This window comes from Oxyura jamaicensis (genome assembly GCF_011077185.1).
Source record: "Oxyura jamaicensis isolate SHBP4307 breed ruddy duck chromosome 6 unlocalized genomic scaffold, BPBGC_Ojam_1.0 oxy6_random_OJ106677, whole genome shotgun sequence".
NCBI lineage: Eukaryota > Metazoa > Chordata > Aves > Anseriformes > Anatidae > Oxyura > Oxyura jamaicensis.
Genome location: NW_023304038.1, coordinates 45,305 through 67,871, shown reverse-complemented (window position 1 = coordinate 67,871; position 22,567 = coordinate 45,305). Strand labels below are relative to the sequence as shown.

Here is a 22,567-nt window from a genome sequence, read left to right as displayed (position 1 = left end):
TTTTTTTTGTTAGTTTGCTCATTGGAACGAAGCCCTGGAAATGTCCCGGAGGAAAAGGAGCGAGCAAGCCTGCAGAGAACGGCTCTCTGAACTCATGCCTTTGGTGGCCAAGTGCATTTCTGTCATCTTTTCGAGCTCGTTTGGGGTCCTTCCTTGCTCGCCCTCTCCTCCAGCAGTGGAGAAGGTGGTTGAGGTTCATTTTGATGCCAGGGTGCGCATGTGGAGAACATCTGGTTTGGGCTTTGCCTCCCCCCCTTGTGGTGTGCAGCCCAGAGGTTTGACAAAGCCCCAGCTGTGCGTGGCTGGATTTTCAGTTTTAGGGGTAGGATGAGCAAAGCCAGAACTATTTGGGAAGTACTTGGTGGTGTTGTCCATCTGTGGCTCACCAAGCTCACCCACCCGGCAAGGAGCCCGGAGCTGGTCCCCTCTCCGCTCACCTCTCTCTCCACCTTCTCCCCTCGCCCACAGGTGCTGGTGAACCTCAACGACATCAACGACAACTGTCCCACCTTCCCGCGGCCCTACGAAGGTCCCTTCGACGTCACCGAAGGGCAACCTGGCCCGCGCGTGTGGACCTTCCTGGCCCACGACGGCGACTCGGGGCCCAGCGGGCAGGTGGAGTACAGCATCGTCGCTGGGGACCCTCTTGGTGAGCAGGGTGGCATCTCCCAGGCTTCACACCACAGCTGGTGGCACGTCTCCATCCCTCTGCCCCCGCAGAGGAGCACGGGACGTAACCCCACGGTTTTGGCAAAGAAGTCCATTTTTGCTTTATTTTGTGTTGTTTTTGTGTTGTTTTTTTTTTTTCCAAGCAGAGGCTTGCCACCGGGCAGGGTGGGGGTGGGTGGAGGAGAGCGGGGCGGAAGCGTTTCAGAAAGCCATCCTCCCAGCAGGCTGCTTCTGCAAATTCAGCCTTTCGACACCAGGAAATCCTGTTTGAGCAACAGGAAACTTAACCTGTTAGTGTCCGGGGAGGGGGGCCCGGGCTTGTGCGGGGGGAGAGGGGGAGGGATCTGCTGGACAATAAAGGCCAAACAAAAATAAATAGTGCAGAAAGAGAAAATGAGAAAGGCCAGGGGCTGCAGGGCGTGCTGGGGTCTCTGCAGCTCGCAGCAAGGCTGCAGCTCGAGCCAGGCAGCCCCAGAGCAGATGGCAGAGCAGCTGCGGGTGTCCCCAGCCGCGTGGCAGCTGTGGGGACACAGCTCCTGCCGTGGTGACTTCAGCCAAGGCTTCTGGAAGACAAAGCCCGTCCCGTCTACCAGCTGGCCCTGGCTGAAAAATGTCTCCAGAACAAGCAGGATGAGCCCCCCCCCTTGGCTCTGGGGAGTGGGGTCCATGCCATGTAGCCCCCCTGCCCGGGCACAGCAGGTGCTTGGAGGGCTCTTGGCGTCTCCAGAAGGAGCCACGAGCACCTTGCTTTTGGCCACTCAGCCCACCTACCTGCTGGTGCCTGCACAGACGCCAGCTGCCCCATGCCACTGGGGGTGCAGCCCCAAAACCCACAAAGCTCACCCCACCCTGTGGCCAGGGCCCACGGTGCCCGTCCCCTTGTCCCCTCGGGAAGCCACAACGTGGGACGCCAGCGGTGGCCCAGCGCGAGCCACGGCCCCACTGTCTCCGGCAGGGGAGTTTGTGATCTCCCCGGTGGAAGGGGAGCTGCGGGTGCGGAAGGATGCCGAGCTGGACCGGGAGAACATCCCCTTCTACAACCTCACCATCGCCGCCCGGGACCGGGGCGTGCCCCCGCTCAGCTCCACGGTGAGTCCCATGGCCGGGAGTAGGAAACATGGGAGGGAGAGGTGGGAATAGGTGCCCCAAACCCACAGCTCTTCTCTGCCCCGGCAGATGGTGGTGGGCGTGCGTGTGCTGGACATCAACGACAACGACCCCGTGCTCCTCAACCTGCCGATGAACCTCACCCTCAGCGAGCACGCCCCCGTCTCCAGCTTTGTCACCCGTGTCCTTGCCCGGGACGCGGACAAGGGGCCGAACGCCCTCCTCACCTTCGATATCACCGCCGGCAACACGGAGAGCGCCTTCTACATCAACAGCACCGTACGCCCCGCGCCCGCGGGTGGGGACCAGGAGGTGGAGGGCGGGCACCGCGTGTGGGCACTGCTCCCTCCTTCACCCTGCGTGTTGACTTGCACCCCGGGAAGGGTGCAGGGCTCCCCAGAGCTAAGGAGGGTGGGGATTATGGAGTCATGGGGCAGGCACCAAGCCAGGTCTATAGGGCTCTACAGGCTGGTGGGGCCTCCAGGACCTCGTGGCACCAGGCAGGGCTGCTCTGGTCTAGCTCTGCCATCCCTAGGATGTCTTCTCCAACAGGAGAAGCCCACCTCACGTCCCTTGTACCATTTTCTCCCTTTTTTCTCCATAGACCGGCATCATCTATGTGAACCGCCCCTTGGACCGGGAGCGGGTGGCAGAGTACAGGCTGACCATCACGGTGAAGGACAACCCCGAGAACATACGCAATGCCAGGCGGGTAATTATGGACACTGACAGGGCCGCCAGTGGGGCCGGCGGCAGGGTGGGTGGGAGAAGGGCCCCCAGCCATGGCCAGAATCCAACATCAGCCTCACCCTCCAAAAACATCTGGGGGGGCACAAGGAGGCGGCTGCAACCTCCCCACCAGCAGAGAATGAGACCAGTAGGTCGTAGGGCACGTCCAACATTTCACATTAACCCCATGCAACATCATAGACGGTGGGCCGGAGTCGGGCTTGGAGAACTGGCCAACCACAATGATATCAGCCAGGATGTCCCAGATGTCACCCTTTGGGGAATGGGGTAGGAAGAGATGCCCAACCCTCTGGTTGGGGTCCCTGCAGACCCTCCAGGGTGGTCTGGGGAGGAGAGGAGGGAGGCAAGCTTGAGGAAAGGACGTTGCAGTCATCACCCTCTTGTCCCTGTTTTCCTTCACACACCTTTAGGATTTCGACCTGCTGGTCATTTCCATAGTGGATGAGAACGACAACCACCCCCTCTTCACTCAGAGTTCCTACCAGGCCGAGGTGATGGAGAACTCGCCCCCGGGTATGCCTCTCTTCGCTCCCTTTGGGGCCGGGCAAGGGGAAGTGTCTCCTGGCCACCACGGGCTGGGCTCCAATGGTGCCACGGCGCAGGGCAAGGCTGCAGGTCAGTGGGAAGGGGGTGCTGAGCAGGACGGGAGGTCAGCCTTCAGGAGACCGTGGCTTTTGTCCATGCAACCTGTGGAAGCCCTTCTTGGTTCAGGCAAGACGCAATCGTGCAACAAATCGGCCCTGCTTGGGAATTGCTCAGCAGCAGAGAGCGAGATGCTGCGCCCGTGGCCCAAGCTGAGCCCTGTGGCAGCCCCCAAACAGTGGGGTCTTGTGGGGGACGGGGTGCCACCTCTCCAATACCAGCACCTGGAGGTGCCTTGCTTCATAGGGTGGAGATAAAACTGTCCAGCCTGTCCAGGTAGACATCTCTCAGCCAAAGAGCTAGGAATATCCCTCCTGTTTCTATGTTTTTCTGCCTTCCTGTCATTTAAATCGCTCCAAGACCTCGGGTGTCTCCGCACCCAACTGGTAGCTGCTCCCGTGCAAAGGGTTTGGGCACCTCCAGGAGCTCCCCTCCTGCGAAACCCAGGGGACTGACGGATTTGTCTGTCTGTCTGTTTGTTTTTAGCCGGACACCCCGCCGCCGCGCCTGGGCCCCGCGTGCCGGTCTGCAAGGCTGCAGCAGCCACCCCCTCGCGCCCCGCGAGGCCCCGCTCTGTCACCTCCTCCATTCATTCATTGCTGTCCCTCATGCGTCACTGGGCTGGGAGGGGGACAGGGGACCCCGCCGGGGGCTGCCACCCTCCCTAACCCCTGTTGTCCCATCCAGGGACTCCGCTCACTGTGCTCAATGGACCCATCCTAGCTCTGGACGGCGACCAGGGCAGCAACGCCGTGGTGACCTACGAGCTCTTGGGGACATCCCCGGACCTCTTCGTTATCAACAACAGGACAGGTGGGGTGGCTCGGCAGGCTCCTGTCCCCAGCCCAGGGCCACCAGGCGGATGTGGGGTCTGTCACTTGGCTTTTCTGCTTCTCCAGGTGTCATTTCGGTGAAGCCTGGTGGTGTGGTAGACCGAGAAGCTTTGTCAGACCCTCTGCTGGAGTTCACGCTGGTGGCCCGTGACATCGGGGGGCTGAACAGCACCGCCAGCCTCACGGTGACCGTCCTGGATGACAATGACAACCGGCCCATCTTCCAGCCCGTGTCTGTCACAGCACGGCTGCGGGAAAACAGCCCCCCAGGTGAGGACAGGGACAACATCTGGATGTCCCCGTGGGACTCTGAAGAGTCCTTCAGGCTTTGGCTGGGTTGGGGGTGAAGGGAAAGTTCGGGATCTGGGGCTGCCCATGTTGCTTGGTGGTATTTCCTCGGGACGGGGGCTGGTTGCTGCTGTCCTCCATCCCTTTCGTCAGAGGGCTGCGTCCCCCCTTCCCAGGCTTTTCCGTCCTCCGCGTGACAGCCACGGACGCGGACAGTGGCCTCAACAAACAGCTGGATTACCGGATCGAAGGCGGGGGCCAGGACAGGTTCCTGATTGACGCCGCCACCGGGGTGATCCGGGTGGCCAACCTCAGCATCGACCGGGAGGAGCGGGACGCCTACCGGCTGACGGTGGTGGCCGTGGACCAGGGCACGCCGGTGCTCTCGGGCACCGCCACCGTCAGCATCATCATCGACGACGTCAACGACTGCCGGCCCGAATTCGTCAACCCCATCCAGACGGTCAGCGTGCCTGAGTCAGCCGCCCCTGGCACCGTGGTGGCCGAGGTGACCGCCATCGACCGGGACCTCCATCCCCGCCTGGAGTACTACCTGCTGGAGATCGTGGCCCGTGACGACACGGACGCGCTGGTGCCCAACCAGCAAGGAACGTTCACGGTGGATTTTAGGACAGGTAGGAGAGTGGGACGGGCAACACGGGTGGTGCGGACCCCTCTCCTTGCTTCTGCTTCTTCTTCTTCTCTGCCTGGAGGTAGGTGTCCGAGATGATGCTCACCTCCTGCCCCCCCCCGCTCTCCTCCTCCAGCCGCCCTGTCTCACCCTGCCCTCTCTCCCCCCTGCCTCTGGCCTACCAGCTTATCTAACCCTTTTCTTTCCTTTTTCCGGCTCTCGGCTCACCAGGTTTGTCTCGGTGTCTGTGCACGTTTCTCTCTCCGTGCCATCTGTTGCCTCCTTCCATCTCACCCATCACCATCACAGGAGGGTGGTGGCTGCTCAGCCTTCACAGACCGGACGCGGGCACCCTTGCTGGGGGGGACTGGGATGGGTGGCCTGGGGTAAGTGGTGCCTAGTGGGCTCTGCCCCAAGGGAAGAAGGACCAGGAGCCTCCCCCTGTGAGTTCTGGAAGCACAGAGCTGGTCTGAAACAGAAAATCTGCCTTGATGGAAAGGACGTGGGAAAAGTCTCCTAAAGATGCCTAGATGCTGCATGAAGGTGGATGGGGACAATGCAGCAGAAGCTGCTCCCAAACCCCTCTCGTCTGCACAACCCAAACCCCAGCCGAGGAGCGTGAGACCCAGGAGGCTGGGCAGAGTGGAGCAGGCAGGAAGGCAGGTGACGGAGAGCACAGGATGGAGGGAAGTCGTCTCCTCACGTAGCTATCAAATATTTTTCCCTGGTCAGCCTTGGAGAGACAGGAGAGCAAGCACAGAGGAGGATTCAGCAGCTGGTGCCGACCGCCCTGCCCGGGCCTCAGCAGGGTTCACGACTCTAACCCCGGTCTTTTTGGCTTCCCAGGAGCTGTGAAGATCAAAACCCCTCTCAACAGAGAACTAGTGGCCACGTACGAGGTCACCATCTCTGTCCATGACAATGCCAGTGAAGTCATCGACCGCTCGGTCAGCGTGCCCAATGGTAAGCATAGACCCTTGCCATGGGGGATGCCAAGCAGCACGGGGGCACACGTGGCCTTTCCCAGCCACCAGCACAGTCTCCTGGCCCTTGGCCGTCAGCCCTGAGCCAGGCACATGTGCAAGAAGGTGTGAAGGTGGGACTGTCCCACCCCTGTCCCAGCTCAGTTAATTTTGTCCCCCCTGAATATTGCCATTGCTCTTGGTGAGCCACCTCAGTTGGCTTTCCTGGAGTTTCATGCTTGGTTTTTAGGACCATGTTTGTTTTTTAGGAAGGATTTCTTCCATCCTTCCTTCCCTTCTCTATCTCACTTCTCCTCTTCTCCCTCTTCTCTTCCCCTTTGGCCTCCACAGCCAAGCTGACGGTCAACGTCTTGGACGTCAACGACAACACGCCCCGCTTCCGCCCGTTCGGGGTCACGTACTTCACCGAGCGCATCCTGGAGGGAGCCACGCGGGGCACCACACTCATTTCCATCTCGGCCGTGGACCCAGACAAAGGTGCCAATGGGCAGATCACCTACGAGCTGCTGGACCTCTCCCCAGAAGGCTACGCCTGCCTCGAGGACCAGTCAGCAGGTTGGTGGCCTGGGGAGGTGCGAGCCCCGCAAGGCCCGTGAGAGGGTTGGGGGAAGAGGTGGGGTGTTTGCAGCCCCTTGGCACAGCCCCGTTACTAAAAGGACTAAGCTACACTCCTTCCATGAGAAATTTGGCCAGGATTTGGCAACAGAGGGCAAAAACTCTCCATGAAGTAGAGGGGGAGCTCCATGAAAGTGCTGTGTCTGATTGCCAGCCTTGGAAGGTTTCTTTGGTTCATTTCTCTCCCTTTGCCACGTCCTGTGTGGAGAGAAGGCCATCGGGAGGGGACCTGGGGTCAGGGATCTCATTTCAGGGTCTGCCATCTTCTAGGGAAGGTCGTGGCCAACAGGACGGTGGACTATGAGGAGGTGCAGTGGCTGAACTTCACCGTCCGCGCTTCCGACAACGGCTCTCCCCGCAGATCGGCCGAGATCCCCGTGTACCTCCAGATAGTTGACATCAACGACAACAACCCCGTTTTCAGCCAGCCGTCCTACCAGGTGAGCCGCCATCCCCTTTCTGAGTCCTGGGGGTTCTCTGGGGACACCAGCACCCTATCTGTGCCTGAACCATCTAAAGAAGATGGTCAGCACACCGACATGCTGCGTGTGAGCGTCTTGTTATGGCAGGCTCACCAGGCTGAGACCTGCCAGGATGAGCATTGCATTGGTGGCATTAACTGGTATTAACTGGTATTAACTCCGTTTTCCTACTAAAATGGCACACGGTGCAACAACCAGCTCTCCCTGCTCCCTTTTTTGCAGAAAGCTGTCTTTGAGGACGTGCCACTGGGTACGGTCATCCTGAGGGTCAAGGCCACAGATGCGGATTCGGGGCGTTTTGCTCTCATCCAGTACAGCCTGGGGGATGGAGAGGGCAAGTTTGGGATAAATCCCAACACGGTAAGGAGCCAGCTGAGGCTGGAGCAGAAGGGGGAAAAAGAGGATGAGATGATCCCACCTTGTGGGACAGCCTTGCTCCTGCACCTCACCTTCTGCTCGAGTAGCAACTCTGCTGGACCTGACCTACCTGGAGGTCTCTGTGTGCTGCAGGGGGACATCTACATCCTGTCGGCCCTGGACCGGGAGAAGAAGGATCACTACACGCTGACGGCTGTGGCCAGGGACAACCCTGGGGACGTCCCCAGCAACCGTCGGGAGAACTCGGTGCAGGTAGGGCCACCACCACTCCTGTGCCGTGCCCTACAGGAAGGTGAGAATGAAATGAGCCAGAACGAAGGGCAAAGGACCCCAGAAAACAGGGGCGGTGGGGTGAATGAAGGGGGCTGTGCACCAAGCATCCATAGGAGGGGACGGAGCAGGAGGGGCAAGAGAGGGCGATGCTATTGTCTGTGAGTGCTCCGGCCAGCTGTGGAGTGAATGGGTGCCCCGGCCGCGTCTGTCCCCATTGTTGGAGGCAGGAATTGGGCCAGCAGAGTGAGACGAATAGCAGGAAGGGCACTGCGCCCTGGTGCCGGTCACGGCAGGGGCCCCATCCTCGCGTGACCCAGTGCGCTGGGCTTTGTCGAAGGTGCTGATCACCGTCCTGGACATCAACGACTTCAGGCCCCAGTTCAGCAAGAGCCAGTTCAGCACCAGCGTCTACGAGAACGAGCCGTCGGGGACATCAGTGATCACCATGACCGCAACGGACCTGGACGAAGGGGACAACGGCGTGGTGACCTACAGCATTGAGGGCCCCGGAGCAGGTAGGTGCTGCCGGTGGGGAGCTCCTACCCATGGACAGGGCTCGTGCAGGGTTGCAGTGAGGAGCTGTAGGGCCCAAGCCACACTTTCGGTGCCTGGTGGCTGGATAGCATCAAGGCTGTGCGTGCTATCCTGGGAACAGCCGCTTTCGGTATTGCTCCACCATTCCTAGTTCCTCGTGGCATGATGTGTTAAAGCTTTGCCCGTCTTCATCCTGCAGCCCAGCCTTGGTTTCCCCCCAGCCGCCTTTCCCTGGGTTTTCAGCACACAGAAATGTAACCTGTGTCCTGGAGCAAACTCCCTGCGCACCTCAAAGGAAAGCCAACAAGGGCTAGAAGGGTACAGGCAGATAGCAAAATAGCATCCCCCCAGGATGCAGGGCCTCGGCACCCAAGGGGGCAGGGATGCGCCAAAATAGCACCCTGCAAGCACCCACACCCCAGCCTCAGGCAGCCAGCTCTGCTCCATCACCCCCTCGCAGGGATTTCCCACCAGCAAGGGGTGTGCTTCACGTGGGAGGCTAATGCATACCGCTCACCATTTATCTGGTGTCAAGCGTCCTGAGCAAAAGATGTGTTTGGTCTGTCCCCAGAGGCCTTCAAGATCAATAAAGACTCTGGGCTCGTCACGTCCCGGCGGCGCTTGCAGTCCTACGAGAGGTTCAACCTGACGGTGGTGGCCACAGACAAGGGGCATCCCCCCCTCTGGGGGACCACCATGCTCCACGTCGAGGTCATCGACATTAACGACAACCGCCCCGTCTTCGTCCGCCCACCCAACGGCACCATCCTGCACATCAAGGAGGTACATACACCTGGGTCTCGTGGTGGGCAGGGAGCCGTGGCACACCAAGGCCGTGCCCAGGAGCATGCCTGGTGGTGGCCAAGCCCACTCTCCATCTCTAATGGGGGTGAAACAGGACCCTGGTTTAGCACATGGCAAGAAGGTTTGGGTCATACTTGCTCGTGGTGGAGACTGGAAGGGTTTCCTGGAGCAGGGAGGGCATCTCTGATAGCAAATGTCTCCAGATGCTAGACCAGCCTCTGAGCAGAGCCAGAGGGACATCCTGGGGAACAGAAACCCCAGCAGCACACAAAATAGGGAAACGGCCGGCCGCTGCATGCCGAGCGAGTTGATAAACACGGGCCAAAATGCTGACATTTAAGACGTTTCTCCTTTCTGAGAAGCCGGGCTTGGTTCCCACAAGTCCCTGGAGCTGCGACCGTGCCAAAGGAAATCACAACTCCACTTTTCCCCTTTGGGGCCAAATTTGGGCAGCACGAGCCAAAACAAAGGGTTTAGAGGGGCTGGTGGTGCAGGGGGCTGGCATGCAGGGCTGGGGCTGAGGGGCTGCCACGTGCCGACAGGAGATCCCTCTGCGGTCCAACGTCTACGAGGTCTACGCCACGGACAAGGACGAGGGCCTCAACGGGGCGGTGCTGTACAACCTGCTGAAAACCGGGGCCGGGAACAAGGACTGGGAGTATTTCAGCATCGACGCCGTCAGCGGGCTGATCCAGACGGCCATGCGGCTGGACCGGGAGAAGCAGGCGGTGTACAACGTGAGCGAGGCAGCAGCACGGCCGCGGGATGGTCCGTGGGCTGGGCTGGTGGGATGCAGACCATGCGGCGGGGATGGCCCCGTGGTGGAGATGTCACACTACCACCTTAGCACGGAGCCAGGTGGTTAGCAAGCGCCACCAGAGGATGCAACGGGGATGTGGTGCGATTGGGAGGTGGGCCACCAGAAGAGTTGCATCCTGGAGGACACGGTGGACCACCTTCTGGTTAAAGTCCACAAAAACCCTCCGCTGCCCAACCGTCCCCTCTGTCCCTGCTCAGCAATATCTCCGCACCCTCCTCGTCCCCGTGGCTTTGCCCAGGACGGCGCTTTTGCCTCTCTCCCCAGCTGATCATCGTGGCCTGCGACCAGGGCCAGCCGGCCTACGAGACCATGCAGCCCCTCCAGGTAGCGCTCGATGACATCGATGACAACGAGCCCGTCTTCCTCAGGCCACCCGTAAGGCACCAGGGAGGGCACAGGGGGTGCCGGGCTGGGGACACGTGTGGTGGAGCACACGCCGCTGGGCATCATCGCGGGGTGCATGATGGCGTTCATCCACTTCTAGCCTTTCAAAGCCTAAAAAAAGTCCACCCACAGCTCACGTGCCGCAGTAACCCTCCCCTCCCTTCTCCCATGCTCTGGCAGAGGGACAGTCCCCAGTACCAGGCGCTCTCTGTCCCCGAGCACTCGCGGCCCGGCACGGTGGTGGGCAATGTGACCGGGGCGGTGGACGCGGATGAGGGCTCCAACGCCATCGTCTACTACTTCATAGCAGGTGAGGTGGGGACACACGGCACAGCTGGGCAAGGAAGGGGGCGATTGCCGTCCCAAACCTGCGCACCCCTCGCCGAGGGTTTGCGTTGCACCTGATGGCTGCTTGCTGTGCTTCTAAAGGGGTAAATGAGATGCTGAACCTAAGGGCTGGTAACTCGTATCTCCTGTCCACATGCAGCTGGGAACCGGGAGAGCAACTTCCAGCTGAGCCGGGAGGGGAAGCTGCAGGTCCTGCGGGACCTGGACCGCGAGAAGGAGCCCTTCTACTCCCTCATCGTCAAAGCCTCCAGCCAGAGGAACTGGTCCCCGCCCCGGGGACAGCGTGCAGGCAGGGCACAGCCCTGGGACCTCAGCACAGACCTGACCCTTCAGGAGGTGCGGATCTTCCTGGATGACATCAATGACCAGTCCCCCCAGTTCACCAAGTCGGAGTACACGGCAGGTAAGGGGTGCCTGGGGCTGCTGGGGGGCACTTGGAGCCAGGGATGCTCCGGGACCAGTCCAGCTGGCTGGGGGAGCAGCCCAGCCCCAGGTCTCCGTCCCATCTCTCTCCCAAAGGGGTTGCCACAGACGCCAAGGTGGGATCGGAGCTGATCAGGGTCATGGCGGTGGATGCCGACGTGGGCAACAACAGCCTGGTCCTCTACAACATCCTGGGGATCCGCTACATCAAGCAGCACTCCAACGACTCGGAGGAGGTGGCCAACATCTTCAGCATCGGTGCGTAGCCTGTGTGGCACAAAAGCATGGCCCAGGGAGGTTCCTGTGGCTGGAGATGTCCCTCCCATGGCCATGGTCAACAGCAGCATGGCCAACTGCTGTTCCTCCATCCTATTTCATTTACCCACAAGACAGGCTCTGGCTTTGCGAGAGCTGCTGTAGGTCATCTGGTTTGCAGGCCCCTTCATGGGGACCTCATGTGGGTGGCTCAAAGTGACTGCACTAATCCTGGGCTTGTGGCCATCCTTCCACCAGGAACCCTTGATGGGATCCTGAGAACCTTTGACCTCTTCACGGCCTACAACCCTGGCTACTTTGTGGTGGACATCATGGCCTCGGACCTGGTTGGCCACAACGACACGGCCATCGTGGGGATTTACATCCTGAGGGATGACCAGCGGGTCAAAATCATCATCAACGAGATCCCCGACAAGGTCAGGCAGTTTGAGGAGGAGTTCATCAGCCTGCTGTCCAACATCACAGGCGCCATCGTCAACACAGACGATGTGCAGGTAACCGGCTGCCTTCGAGGTTGCTTCGAGGGGGAGGTAACCTCAGACACTGCTTGGGAGCTGCCCTTTGAAGGTGAAATGTTGGGGCAAAGCAGAGGCTGATGGTGAAGGATCATCCCACCTTCAACCAGCCAGTCAGTGATGGGGCTGCAAATGTGTCCCTAGCAGCCATGGCCAGGCTGGAGACTGGTTTTCCCCACATGACTGTGGGTGGTGACACATGAGCACCCCTTGGAGCACTCTTGGAGGTATCTCAGGAGGCGAGACCTTGGTCTTGCTGTCTCTCCCCAGTTCCACGTTGACAAGAAAGGCCGGGTGAACTTTGCACAGACAGAGCTGCTGATCCATGTGGTGAACAGGGAGACCAACCGCATCTTGGACGTGGAGCGGTACATCACCCGGCCCGCCGCTTGGGCTCGCAGAGCCCCACGTGTACACGGGGAGCCCCACACACACCAAGATGCCCAACCACCCTCCTCTCCACAGGGTGATTCAGATGATCGACGAGAACAAGGAGCAGCTGAGGAACCTCTTCAGGAACTACAACGTGCTGGACGTGCAGCCTGCCATCACCGCCCGGGCCCCGGACGACCTCTCGGCCCTGCAGGTGAAGGTCCCAGCTGGAGATGGAGACGGCCACCCCGGGGCCCGGGGAGCTGCTGGCCCCGAATAACCGCGGTGGGGTGCCCACAGCTGTGTGCTGGATCGGTGCCGGAGGTTGCCGCTAGCCCTCTGTCTCTCCCAGATGGCGATCATCGTGCTGGCCGTGCTGCTCTTCCTGGCCGCCATGCTCTTCATCCTCATGAACTGGTACTACCGCACCGTGTGAGTGGCGCCCTGCAGACCCGCACCTCCCTCTCCTTCTCCCTCTCCCTTATTCTCCTCCAGAATTTGCCATATTTCCTTTTTTTTTGCAGGCACAAGAGGAAGCTGAAAGCCATCGTGGCTGGCTCCACAGGTGAGCAGCAGCCAGGCTCCGTGCCACCAGCCCCATCCCGGCGTGTTTCTCACACCACCAGAGCTCTTTTGGTCACTTTCGGGTTTTTGCCCCATAAAGAAGCACTGCCCCATGCCCACATCCATTTGCTGCTCGGCCTGCAGCCGCTGGGCAACCTCCACCGTGCCTTTTGCAGGGAACAGAGGCTTCATGGACATCATGGACATGCCAAACACCAACAAGTACTCCTTTGACGGGTGAGTTCTCCCCATCCCTCTGCCCGGTACATGGCGGGACCCAGGGGTGCCCCCAAGAGGGATGCGGCCTCTACTGGATGGAGGGACTCAGATGGGCATTTGGGGCATGCTGTGGCCACTGAGTGCCGCTCCTGTCCCCGGGCAGGGCCAACCCAGTGTGGCTGGACCCCTTCTGCCGCACCATGGAGCTGGCGGCGCAGGCGGAGCGCGAGGACGACCTGCCCGAGAACCTGAGCGAGATCACCGACCTGTGGAACAGCCCGGCCAGGACCCACGTGAGACGTGGCCCCAGCCCCTCGGCAGGCTCACTTGTACCCCCTGCCCCGCACGCGCCCCCACGCCGCGCTCTCCTCCCGCAGGGCACCTTCGGCAGGGAGCCCTCGGCCGCCAAGCCCGAGGACGACCGCTACCTGCGTGCCGCCATCCAGGAGTACGACAACATCGCCAAGCTGGGGCAGATCATGCGCGAGGGACCCATCAAGGTGAGCGGCCCCCACCGCCGGGCACCCCTCGCCGAGGGGCTGCCCCCGTTTTTTTTTCCCCCCGCTCTGGCTTCCAGGTGCCACACCGGAGAGTGATTATGCGAAACACCAGGATTGGGCCGATTCCCCCCCAAAAAAGAGCTGTGTCCCTGGTGTAACCCATCCTCTCTCCCCGTTCACCCAGGGCTCTCTCCTGAAGGTGGTCCTGGATGATTACATGCGCTTGAAAAGGCTCTTTGCCCAGCGGATGGTGCATAAGGCCACCGCCAGTCAGGGGGACCGCTCCTCGGTCTCGGAGGTAGACGGGGTGTGCGGGGGCATGGGGAGATGCTTGCCGTGCCCTTTGGGATGCAGTGTGTCTTCCCGGCCCCGCAGGCAGTGGCTGCTGGTGACCCCCCCCGCCCGGCATGGAAAAACAATCCGCAAAATGAGCAAAACAACATTTTTCCAGCTGGGGGAGAGATCGTGCCTCCCGCTGGGCACTGCAGAGGGAAATTAGGACGCATGGTGACATCTCCGTGGGCTTTTTGCAGCTCATCCAGAAGGACCTGGAGGAGGAGGAGGAGCGCAGCCCCAGCCAGGGCAGCCTGCGCTTTCGGCACAAGCAGCCGGTGGAGCTGAAGGGTCCCGACGGCATCCACGTGGTGCACGGCAGCACGGGCACGCTGCTGGCCTCCGACCTCAACAGCCTGCCCGAGGACGACCAGAAGGTGCTGGGGCGCTCGCTGGAGACTCTGACCGCCGACTGCGGGGGCTACGGCGACCACAACGCCCGCACCGAGTCGGCCAAGTCCACCCCCCTGCACAAGATGCGGGAGGTGATCATGGAGAGCCCGCTGGAGATCACCGAGCTATGACCAGCGGGGCCCCTCGAGGCCGGCCGGGGGCGGCAGGGGACGAGCACGGAGCTGGGGGGGGCGCAGCGGGGCTGGGGGCACCCCGAGACCGGCACTCGGCCCCCCCCTTCTCCTGCGTTTCAGTCCAGCAGCCTTGGAGAGCTTGGCCCCGGGACAGGGCTCTCAGGACCAGTTTGCTCTTCCTTGCGTCTCATTTACCCATGAAACCATTAATTTTTTTTATTTTTCTTATTAAAAAAAAAAAAAAAAAAGAAAGGATTTTTTTTAAATAATACTAACGCTGAGCGAATGCAATGAATCCAAGCGTTACGAGGCTGGACGGGGGCGAAGGAGCAGCGTGGCCTCGAGGCTTCGGGGAGCCCCGACGAGCTGTCCGCCCCCCAGAATACCACGCTGGGGACCAAAACCCATCGCACCTCGACCGCAGGACCGGGGGGCCGGGCGAGAGCCCATCCGGCGTTACCGTGTGTCGTCACCTTTCCGGCAAGGAAAGACCAAAACCGAAGACATTTCTCCATTTTGCTGGCTTTACCAAAATGTGTTACGACGTGGAAAAAGAGAGAGAGACTGACAATAGCGGGGGGCTTCTGGCTGTCGAGTGTTCGTGTGTATCCTTCCTTCCCCTTCCCCTTCTCTCTTGCTTTCGGGTTTGTTCGTTTGGGGTTTGCTTCCCATCGTAACCTTGTTGAGAGTTCTGGGAATGGTCTGTTGCGGGAATCAGAAATACACTCTCTATGGCTTTGGTTAAACTGTCTGTCGTCCTTCCTCCCTGGCCGTGCCTCCGGCAGCAAACACAGACTAAACAGATTAAACACGAGATTAGACCTCTCACGGCCAAGCCGCCTTTTAAAAAGAAATCCTTTTTTTTTTTTTTCTTTTTTTTTTTTTTTCCTTTAATCCATCTCTCTCCAGCCATTCTCGCATCCCATGCCCCGCAGCAGCCCAGTTTTGGGGAGAAGCATTAAATCCCCCCCCCTGAGGAGCATCGCCCCGGGACAAGGAGGAGGGAGACGAGAGCCGGGCTGACGGGAAGGGTTTATTCGTGGTGCAGTGCTCGTGGCCACGCTCGGCACCGGGCACCGCGGGCGTCCCCTTCCTGCGGCGGGGTGGGGACGAGCCAGCATCCCGCCGCCCCTCGCTGCCACGGTTTCGGCACCAGGATCCCCCTCAGGGGTTTCTTGCTGGGAAGGAAACCCCCCCAAACTCACTCATTTGTTTGTTCGGGGGGGGGTGCTTCAAATATACATGTACACTATCCAGCAATCCGCTGGCTGCGGTGTCCGTGGCGGGGAGGTGATCCTGCGCGGCATCCCACGGCGAGCAGCCCGCAGCTGGGGACACCGGCTCCTGTGTCCCGGAGCGAGGAAACCCCAAATCCCAGTCCCGGCAGAGCAGCAGGATCAGGGCAGGTGCGCCTCGTTCGTGCGTGTATGTGCACAGATAGATATACACACACCCAGAGGTGTATATATCTATGTGTGTGCATATGTATTACGTGTGTGCTCCTAGCTCTTAACTCGGCCTCTCTCTTCTCCTTCCCCCTGCAAAATTCCTCAACCGCAGAAGTCATGCAAAGCCAGGCACTGCAGGCAAATCTGTTCCACTTTGTTTCTTTAACCGGTGACCGGGGGAGGGAATAAAATAAAATTCAAAGCGTCCCCAGTTTGAAGAGGCCAGCCAAGGGCTGGGCTTCGGCGTCGGTTCTGGGTGGGATGCAGATGGGGCTAACCCCAGTATTAACCCCACGGGTAGCAGGAGAGAGGGGACGGTGGGGTGCAGGGATTTTGAAATGAGCCTAAGAGACCTCCCCGCTGAATTCCCAGTCCTAAAACCAAGACGAAATCCCTTAACCTGATTTGAAAATCCAAGCCCCGGGGGTGGAAAAGGAGAAGGCAGAGGGGGCTGGGGCACCCCGGAGACGCCCCACTCCCTGCGGCTGCGGGCGCATCCCAAGGGGGGGATCCAGGATAATTTGGGTGCCGAACCCAAACCGCAGCGAGCCCAGCCGGAGAGGTGGCTCCTAGTCCCATACATGACGCCTGCAGTGCTCGACGGCCTGTGGGGAGAGACGGGGAGGATGGAGGGGGCATGCAGAGCCCCGTGGAGCCACGGAGGAGCGCGGCGGGTGGCAGAGGGGACGGTGACACCGCTTACATCGCACTCGATGGCAGTGGCCATGCTGGTACACCAGTATCCCGGTCCCCAGGCGCAGGGCTCCGAGCCCAGGGGCGAGTCGCAAGCTCTGATTTTCTGCATCGAAAAGGGGAAAAAGGCTGAGTGGGGATAAAAGCAGGGGGTGGCCGGGGGGGACACAGGTCGCATGCTCTCTGCCCGTCCCACCACGCTTGGCAGGGCGCACTCACGGTGCAGACGAAGTCCGGGTCCATCATCTGCACCAGGAGCCGCACGGCCGCTGGCTCGTACTGCACCACCAGCGCCTCGCACTGCGGGAGCAAAGCGGGTTTGGGTGAGCCCCACAATAAAAAAAAAAAAAAAAAGGAAAAAGGGGAAAAAGGAGGTGGTTTGGGGGACCCTCCCCCCCCCCCCAGCTGACCTTGCCGGTGAGCGGCGCGGGCAGCAGCTCGCAGCCCTTCTCCAACACGTCGCCCAGCTCCGCCAGCGTCTCGTTCTTCAGCAGCTCGTTATCGAAGTAGGTGATGAGGATCTGGCAGACGTTGCAGAAGGACCCCGTGGCCGGCCCGAGCGCGGCGGCCACCCCGCGGGCAGCCCCCCGGCGCGGGCAGAGGCGCAGCATGGTGCAGACGGCCCGCGGGTCGGTGGCCTCCAGCAGCATGATGACCACCGCCTTGCCGTAGGAGTCGACAAAGTCCTTGCACTGCCCGATGACGCCGTGGGGCAGCATGTAGCACACCTTCTCGATGTCGTTCACCAGCTGCTCCTGTTCGGGGGGGTGAGAGCAGGGGGGTGATGCCGGAGGGACCCCACCGCCTCCCTTCTCGCCACCCCCCAGCCCCACGAAAGCCCCAGCTCGCCTCCGTCATGTTGTTCTCCAGGAGACTCTCGGCCGCCCTGACGGCGAACTCGCACATCTCGCACACCGGCGTGGCCTCCTGGGGCAGGAGGGGAAAAAAAATAAGCAAGGTAACACTGCCCCCCACCCAGCCTTTAGGATTTTAAGGGTGTCCGGGGACGGGACAAGCCCCACGTACCCCGTCGGGGACCAGCGTGCTCAGGAGCTGGGCCACCTTCTCGGAGAGCAGTGCATGCATGGATCCCGATGATGGCAGTGACAAGGACGACGACAAGGAGGGGCAGAGCCCCAGCAGGCTGCAGAGCTCCCGCGGGTCCTGGGGAGAGACGCCCCGAATTCGGCATGTTCAGCCCCCATCCCCGGCCCTGTCGGGCAGGCAACGGGCATCTCGCTTACCTCAGCCTGCTGGGGGGAGGGAGGCAGAAAATAGAAAGGAAAAAATAATAATTAAAAAGTGAGTGACAGCAGTTGCAATGTAAAGGGGGGGGGGGGGGCGGGAGAAGCTGTTCAGAAAGCAGCTCCCTCGCTCACCAGGTGCCGGAGCAGCCAGGCAGCCGTGTCTGCGTACTCGGCCAGGTAGCGCTTGCACTGTGCGGGGAGAAGGGGGCACGGTGAGCCCCCAGGGACTTCACCCCGTGCTGAACCCCCCCCCCCAGCCAGGTGGCTTTGTGCCCCCGGCACGGTGACATTACCCGCTGTGCCAGGACGGGTGCCAAGCCCTCGCACTCCTTCTCGGCGCGGGACGCCACGGAGCGGGCGAAGACACCCAGCTCCACCTGCACGGCCGCCACCAGCCGGGCGCAGTCCCCACACAGGTCCCCGGGCTCCTGCGGGATGACAGCAGCACCCCACAAAATCAGAGAGGTAATTAACGGGGATGGGACACCGATGGCAGGACGCCGGCGGGGCCGGGCAGGTACCTGGGCACGAGGAGTGTCCTGGGGCTGCAGCAGGAGCGGGACGCCGGCGATGACGGGTATGGTGAGCTGGGCAAAGTCCTGCGCGGGGGCTGGCGGCGGCTCCTGAAACTTCAGGGCCCCCTTGGGGCTCCCCCAGGGCTGGCACAGCTTGATGGTGCCGCACACCACCTTCGGGTCCGACTGCGGGAGCAGGGCTGTTGGGGCTGGGGCCATCGCACCCTTCATCCCCCGTGTCCGTACATCACTTCTGTCCCCATCCCCTTTTTGCCCCAGCCCCTTGGGGGCCGTACAACCCCCCCGTGGCTCCCCCTACCATGCCCCCCAAGGGGTCCCCCCCCGCCCCGGGCCGTTACCAGCACTTGCTTGCCCAGCTGGACCAGGATGAGGATGCCGGTGTCCACCATCTTCTTGCACTTGACCGACCAGTCCTGGAAGGGCAGGTACTGGCATTTCTTATCCAAGAAGACCCTCAGCTTTTCCTAGGGGGACAAAGGGAGAGCTCAGGGCTGGGCTGGCCCTGCAGAGATGCTGGGGGGACACCAGTCTGTGCCCCCTCCCGGTGATGACCCACCTCGGTGCAGTTGTCCTGCAGGATCTTCCCCACCGTGGAGACCACCACCTGGCACAGGTGACACGGGATCCCTTTCTGCTGAGGCAGGGGACACATCAGGATGCTGCCGCGGCACCCGGACCCCCTGCATCCTCCCCACATCCCACCCTCGTGGTGTTTTGCAGGAAAGAAACCCCGCGCACCAGCCCTGCCCCCAGGCCCCAGCTTTGGGGCCAGAAAAGGCAGGATTTGCCCACCAGACCCCCCCCCATTTTGGGGCAGGGCGACCCCTCCCCTCCAACTTGCGGTTACCCCCAGGTCTCGGTCCCAGACGGCGAGCCGGCACAGCTCCAGCACCCCGCACTTGGCCGCCGTCCCCACATCACGGCACCACTCCTCCGGCCGCTCGCCGCACTCGGGGAGGGGGCTGGCCCCGGCTGGGGGGGGGGGGGGATAAAGAGGGGAGCATCAGCACCTGTGGGGGGTCTCCAGCCCGACCCCACCGCGGCACCCCATCCTGCCCCCAGGCAGGGAGTGATGCTGCTCGCCCCTCCCACCCTGATTCACCTCGGCTTTCGCAACAGCACCATTTTATTCTTTTATTTATTTATTTAACTACTGTTTTGTGTTTTTTTTTTTATCCCCACCACCTGCTGCTGGCTCGCAAAGCTCCCCCAGCCCCAGCCCCGTCCCTTGCTCTCTTGTTAAACCTGACAGGGACAGGCGCACACGTGTGCAGCTTCATCCCATTTAAAAGCCCGGTAAAACTGGGGCACCCCCAGCCTGGGCAGCTGAACACACTGGGAAGGCGGCTGCTTAAAAAAAAAAAAAAAGAAGAAGAAAAAAAACCACACACTAATAAATCTTGCAAAACAAATAATACGGGTGTCACTCGCTCCACATGGTGCAACACCGCTTGATAAGCGCCTACCAGCAGCGCCGGCGTTTTAATTGCCACCTCTGCGTGTCAGGATTAATTTTCTCGGGCACAACGGGGCAAGCTCCATCCCTGCCAGGGGTTGCAGCCACCAGCGCCCGGCCGAGGAAGCTGCAGCAAAAGCGCTGGCGCAGCTCGGCGGCGCTGGGCGCGTTCAGCCCCTGTTGCCCCACCGGCCCCGGGGCAGGGCGAGTCCCGCTGCTTCCCACACACCTGGACGTGTGCGAGGTGCTGCATCAGCTGAGATAGGTGTATACGGTGCCGTGCTTGGCTGGGTGGTTTTTTTTTTTCTAGCTGTGGTGTTAGCATCAGGGGGAGCAGGAATGGCAAGTCAGGGGAGAGTCAGGGGGCAGCAACAACAGAAAAACTGAAAGGGAAGAGGAAGGACGGCTTGCAGCATGTTTCTGAGCTTATATATATAAAACATATAATATCTAAATTAATGTTATATATATATATATAAATATATGTATTATATATATTATATATATAATATAGAGAGAGAGATTGGTATAGGTGTAGGTGTAGGTGTAGATATAGGTACAGGTGTAGGTATAGGTACCGGTGTAGGTATAGGTACAGGTGAAAAATGAGAACTGAAGCTTTTTCTCAGCACCTCCACCCCTTTCCATTTTCTTATTTCTAAGCCAATTCTTCTTCCCAAGCCGGCTTTGACTGAGGAAACCCACAAAAACGCAAGGTTTGGTGTCAGGAAGCCGTGGTGCCCCGCTCCCCGGCGACTCCCCGCTGCCTGCCCGCCGCATCCCGGCCACGGGGAGCAGCTCGGGGCTGCCTGACTCGATTCCCCCCCGCCACATCCTCCCAGCAGGACGGGTGCCCGAGAGCATCACCGCTTTAATTGGCTTCAGCTCGCCCTCCCATCCCACGAGCTCGCCGGTAATTGCGGAAGGGGTTGCACGCGCCTCCCAGAGGGTGCCCCAAAGCACCAAGGGCAAGGATGAGGCTGGCCCTGCCCGACCCACGGCCACGGCCACAACCCTGCCTGACCCACGGACGTGGGCAGCTCCTGCCACACAGCCCCCGTGGGGGGACAGGCCCCTGAGGTCCCTCTGGGGGACACAGCAGGACAGGGAGATGTGGATGAAGCACACCGAGGCCTAGCTCCGCTCAAGCTGAAACCGTGAAAAATGATACTAAAACGACACTAATAAAGGGTGGCTGTCCTTCCCCAGCGGAAAGCATGGCCATGGGGGCTTTGCTGGGGGTTCAGCGCCGCTGTGGGGGCTGCCCCGGCACCTGAGGGTGCCGCACGGGGCGAGGAGCCGAGGCAGGAGCCCCGGCCGAGCCGGCCGAGCCTGGGGAACCGGTTGTGGTGCAAAGCCGGGGGCGGCGCGTGGGCCCCACCGCCCCAGTTCCCGGCCCTCACGCTCCGCCGCACGCCCCAAAACACCCCTTTTCCCCCCTAAACCCACCCAAAGACCCCTTCTGCAGGGAGGAGCTGGGGTTAAGGCTGCCGGGGGGGGAAGCCTGGAGCAAGGGGACAGGAGGATTTGGCGAGGATCGCTGAGGGAGAGCCGGCAGAGGAGGCTCCGTGGGGCCTCGCCGCCTGCATCCTCCCAGCGCAGGCTCGACCAGAGCAGACGAATTTTCCTGATCTTCCTGGTGCTGGTAGGGGTGCTCCTGCTGTCAGCTCATCCACCAGCACCAGGAGAGAGGCTCTTCCCTCTACAAGGCTGCCTCTGCCATTTCTTTTTGCAGCGCTCCGTCAGTTTCCCCTGGGAACAGGCGGTGGTTCCCCTTGGTCAAGGATCGTGGGACAGAAAGCTCTGGCTCCTGGGAGGGCTGCGCCTGGATTTGCTTGCTTACACCCAAAGCCCTGCTGCTGAGAGGCCTCCAGCAGCGCGGGACCAGCTCAGCCTCACTGGAGCTCAGCACCACAGCAAGGAACCCAGCAGGAAAGGCTTCCTGCCCCCTGCTCCCCCTAGCCCCAAGGGACGGCTTCGGGTGGCATTTTGGTTCCTCCATGGCGCAAGCACCACGAAGATTGCTCCCACAACGCACGTACGCAGCCAGGTCTGAAGCCAGGACAGCCGACAAGGCAGCCCTGCTGACTCCCCACCTCCTCCTCCCCTTCTCACCCAATTTCCTCCACATCCCTCACGCCCCTGCAAAAAGCCAGCTCCAACTTACTCACGTTATCCACAGCAGGAAGGGGGCAACCCCCTTTTTGCCATTAAAATCACCCTCAAGGGCAAACACTGGACAACAGGGACAAGTTAAAGCACAACATGTTGGAGAGTGCCTCAGCTCTCTGGCAATAACCCCAATGAGGGACGAGGAAGTATTTGGAGTTTAAACCCTCTTGGCCTTTTAAAAGCACTCAGACGCGTCCAAGAGAATTTGGAATGGTTTGGGTGTAGAGAGGCATTTTCCAGGCTGAGTCCTTACCTTGATAGGACCCCACGCAGACGGCCAGGACCAGCACCCAGCCACTCCATCTGCTCTCCATGCTGTCCCCAGGTTAGTCCTCAGTGGCCGGTTCCTCCCCGTGCTTCTCCCAGACTGAGGAATCTTGGATCGGTTGGGAGAAGTAGTGAGAACAGACACCTACGCAGGGCAATTACCACACCCCTCTCCTTATGCCTTGATTATAAAATCATCACCAGCATGCAAGGGGAGGGAGGGACTGGAGCCAGGCAGGTATTCCCAGGAGGTCAGAACCAGCCCGACCTCATCCTACAGCCCTGTCCCAGCTGCACCACTGCTCGCAGTACGGAGCAGGCAAAGCAGAGGAAAATTCCTGTACCTGGCTGGACAACGAACAAGAGCATCACCGTTCCCCCCTTAGAAAAGGAAAGTCAAGACCAGCTAAGTTTAGGACGAGTTAATGAATTGTGGATTTTAATCAATGGTGGATTTAGCACTGGTGCACTTAGAGGC

The 22,567-nt window shown here is 60.6% G+C and overlaps 2 protein-coding genes across 5 annotated transcripts; one reads left to right on the top strand and one right to left on the bottom strand.

Annotated features, from left to right (window-relative positions):
* Positions 1-256: 256 nt before the first annotated feature.
* LOC118157556 (cadherin-23-like) lies at positions 257-14,323 on the top strand. 3 transcript variants are annotated; one of them, XM_035311947.1, is made up of 29 exons: positions 257-649; positions 1,625-1,758; positions 1,846-2,055; positions 2,381-2,488; positions 2,937-3,039; positions 3,856-3,981; positions 4,068-4,271; positions 4,466-4,924; positions 5,767-5,883; positions 6,234-6,458; positions 6,789-6,958; positions 7,223-7,360; positions 7,511-7,630; positions 7,989-8,166; positions 8,757-8,968; positions 9,532-9,726; positions 10,074-10,184; positions 10,374-10,503; positions 10,681-10,944; positions 11,061-11,222; positions 11,478-11,734; positions 12,026-12,123; positions 12,221-12,341; positions 12,480-12,559; positions 12,652-12,692; positions 12,868-12,928; positions 13,074-13,203; positions 13,288-13,410; positions 13,944-14,323. In XM_035311947.1, exons 1-29 carry the CDS (start codon positions 328-330, stop codon positions 14,265-14,267), a joined length of 4,923 nt encoding a protein of 1,640 aa, XP_035167838.1. In that variant the 5' UTR covers positions 257-327; the 3' UTR covers positions 14,268-14,323. The 3 variants fall into 3 exon arrangements, with proteins under 3 accessions (XP_035167838.1, XP_035167840.1, XP_035167839.1); XM_035311949.1 differs by lacking the exon at positions 257-649 and adding an exon at positions 954-959; XM_035311948.1 differs by lacking the exon at positions 257-649 and adding an exon at positions 1,029-1,228.
* A 1,632-nt stretch (positions 14,324-15,955) lies between these two features.
* Positions 15,956-22,443, bottom strand: LOC118157555 (prosaposin-like). Of its 2 annotated transcripts, none has more exons than XM_035311946.1 (14): positions 22,076-22,443; positions 19,042-19,166; positions 18,751-18,825; positions 18,533-18,658; positions 18,180-18,359; positions 17,952-18,086; positions 17,791-17,847; positions 17,656-17,661; positions 17,438-17,575; positions 17,261-17,338; positions 16,822-17,166; positions 16,631-16,711; positions 16,422-16,517; positions 15,956-16,323 (listed from the first exon to the last, which is right to left on the bottom strand). In XM_035311946.1, exons 1-14 carry the CDS (start codon positions 22,134-22,136, stop codon positions 16,288-16,290), a joined length of 1,539 nt encoding a protein of 512 aa, XP_035167837.1. In that variant the 5' UTR covers positions 22,137-22,443; the 3' UTR covers positions 15,956-16,287. The 2 variants fall into 2 exon arrangements, with proteins under 2 accessions (XP_035167837.1, XP_035167836.1); XM_035311945.1 differs by having other exon boundaries at positions 17,656-17,664; positions 22,076-22,441.
* Positions 22,444-22,567: the final 124 nt, after the last annotated feature.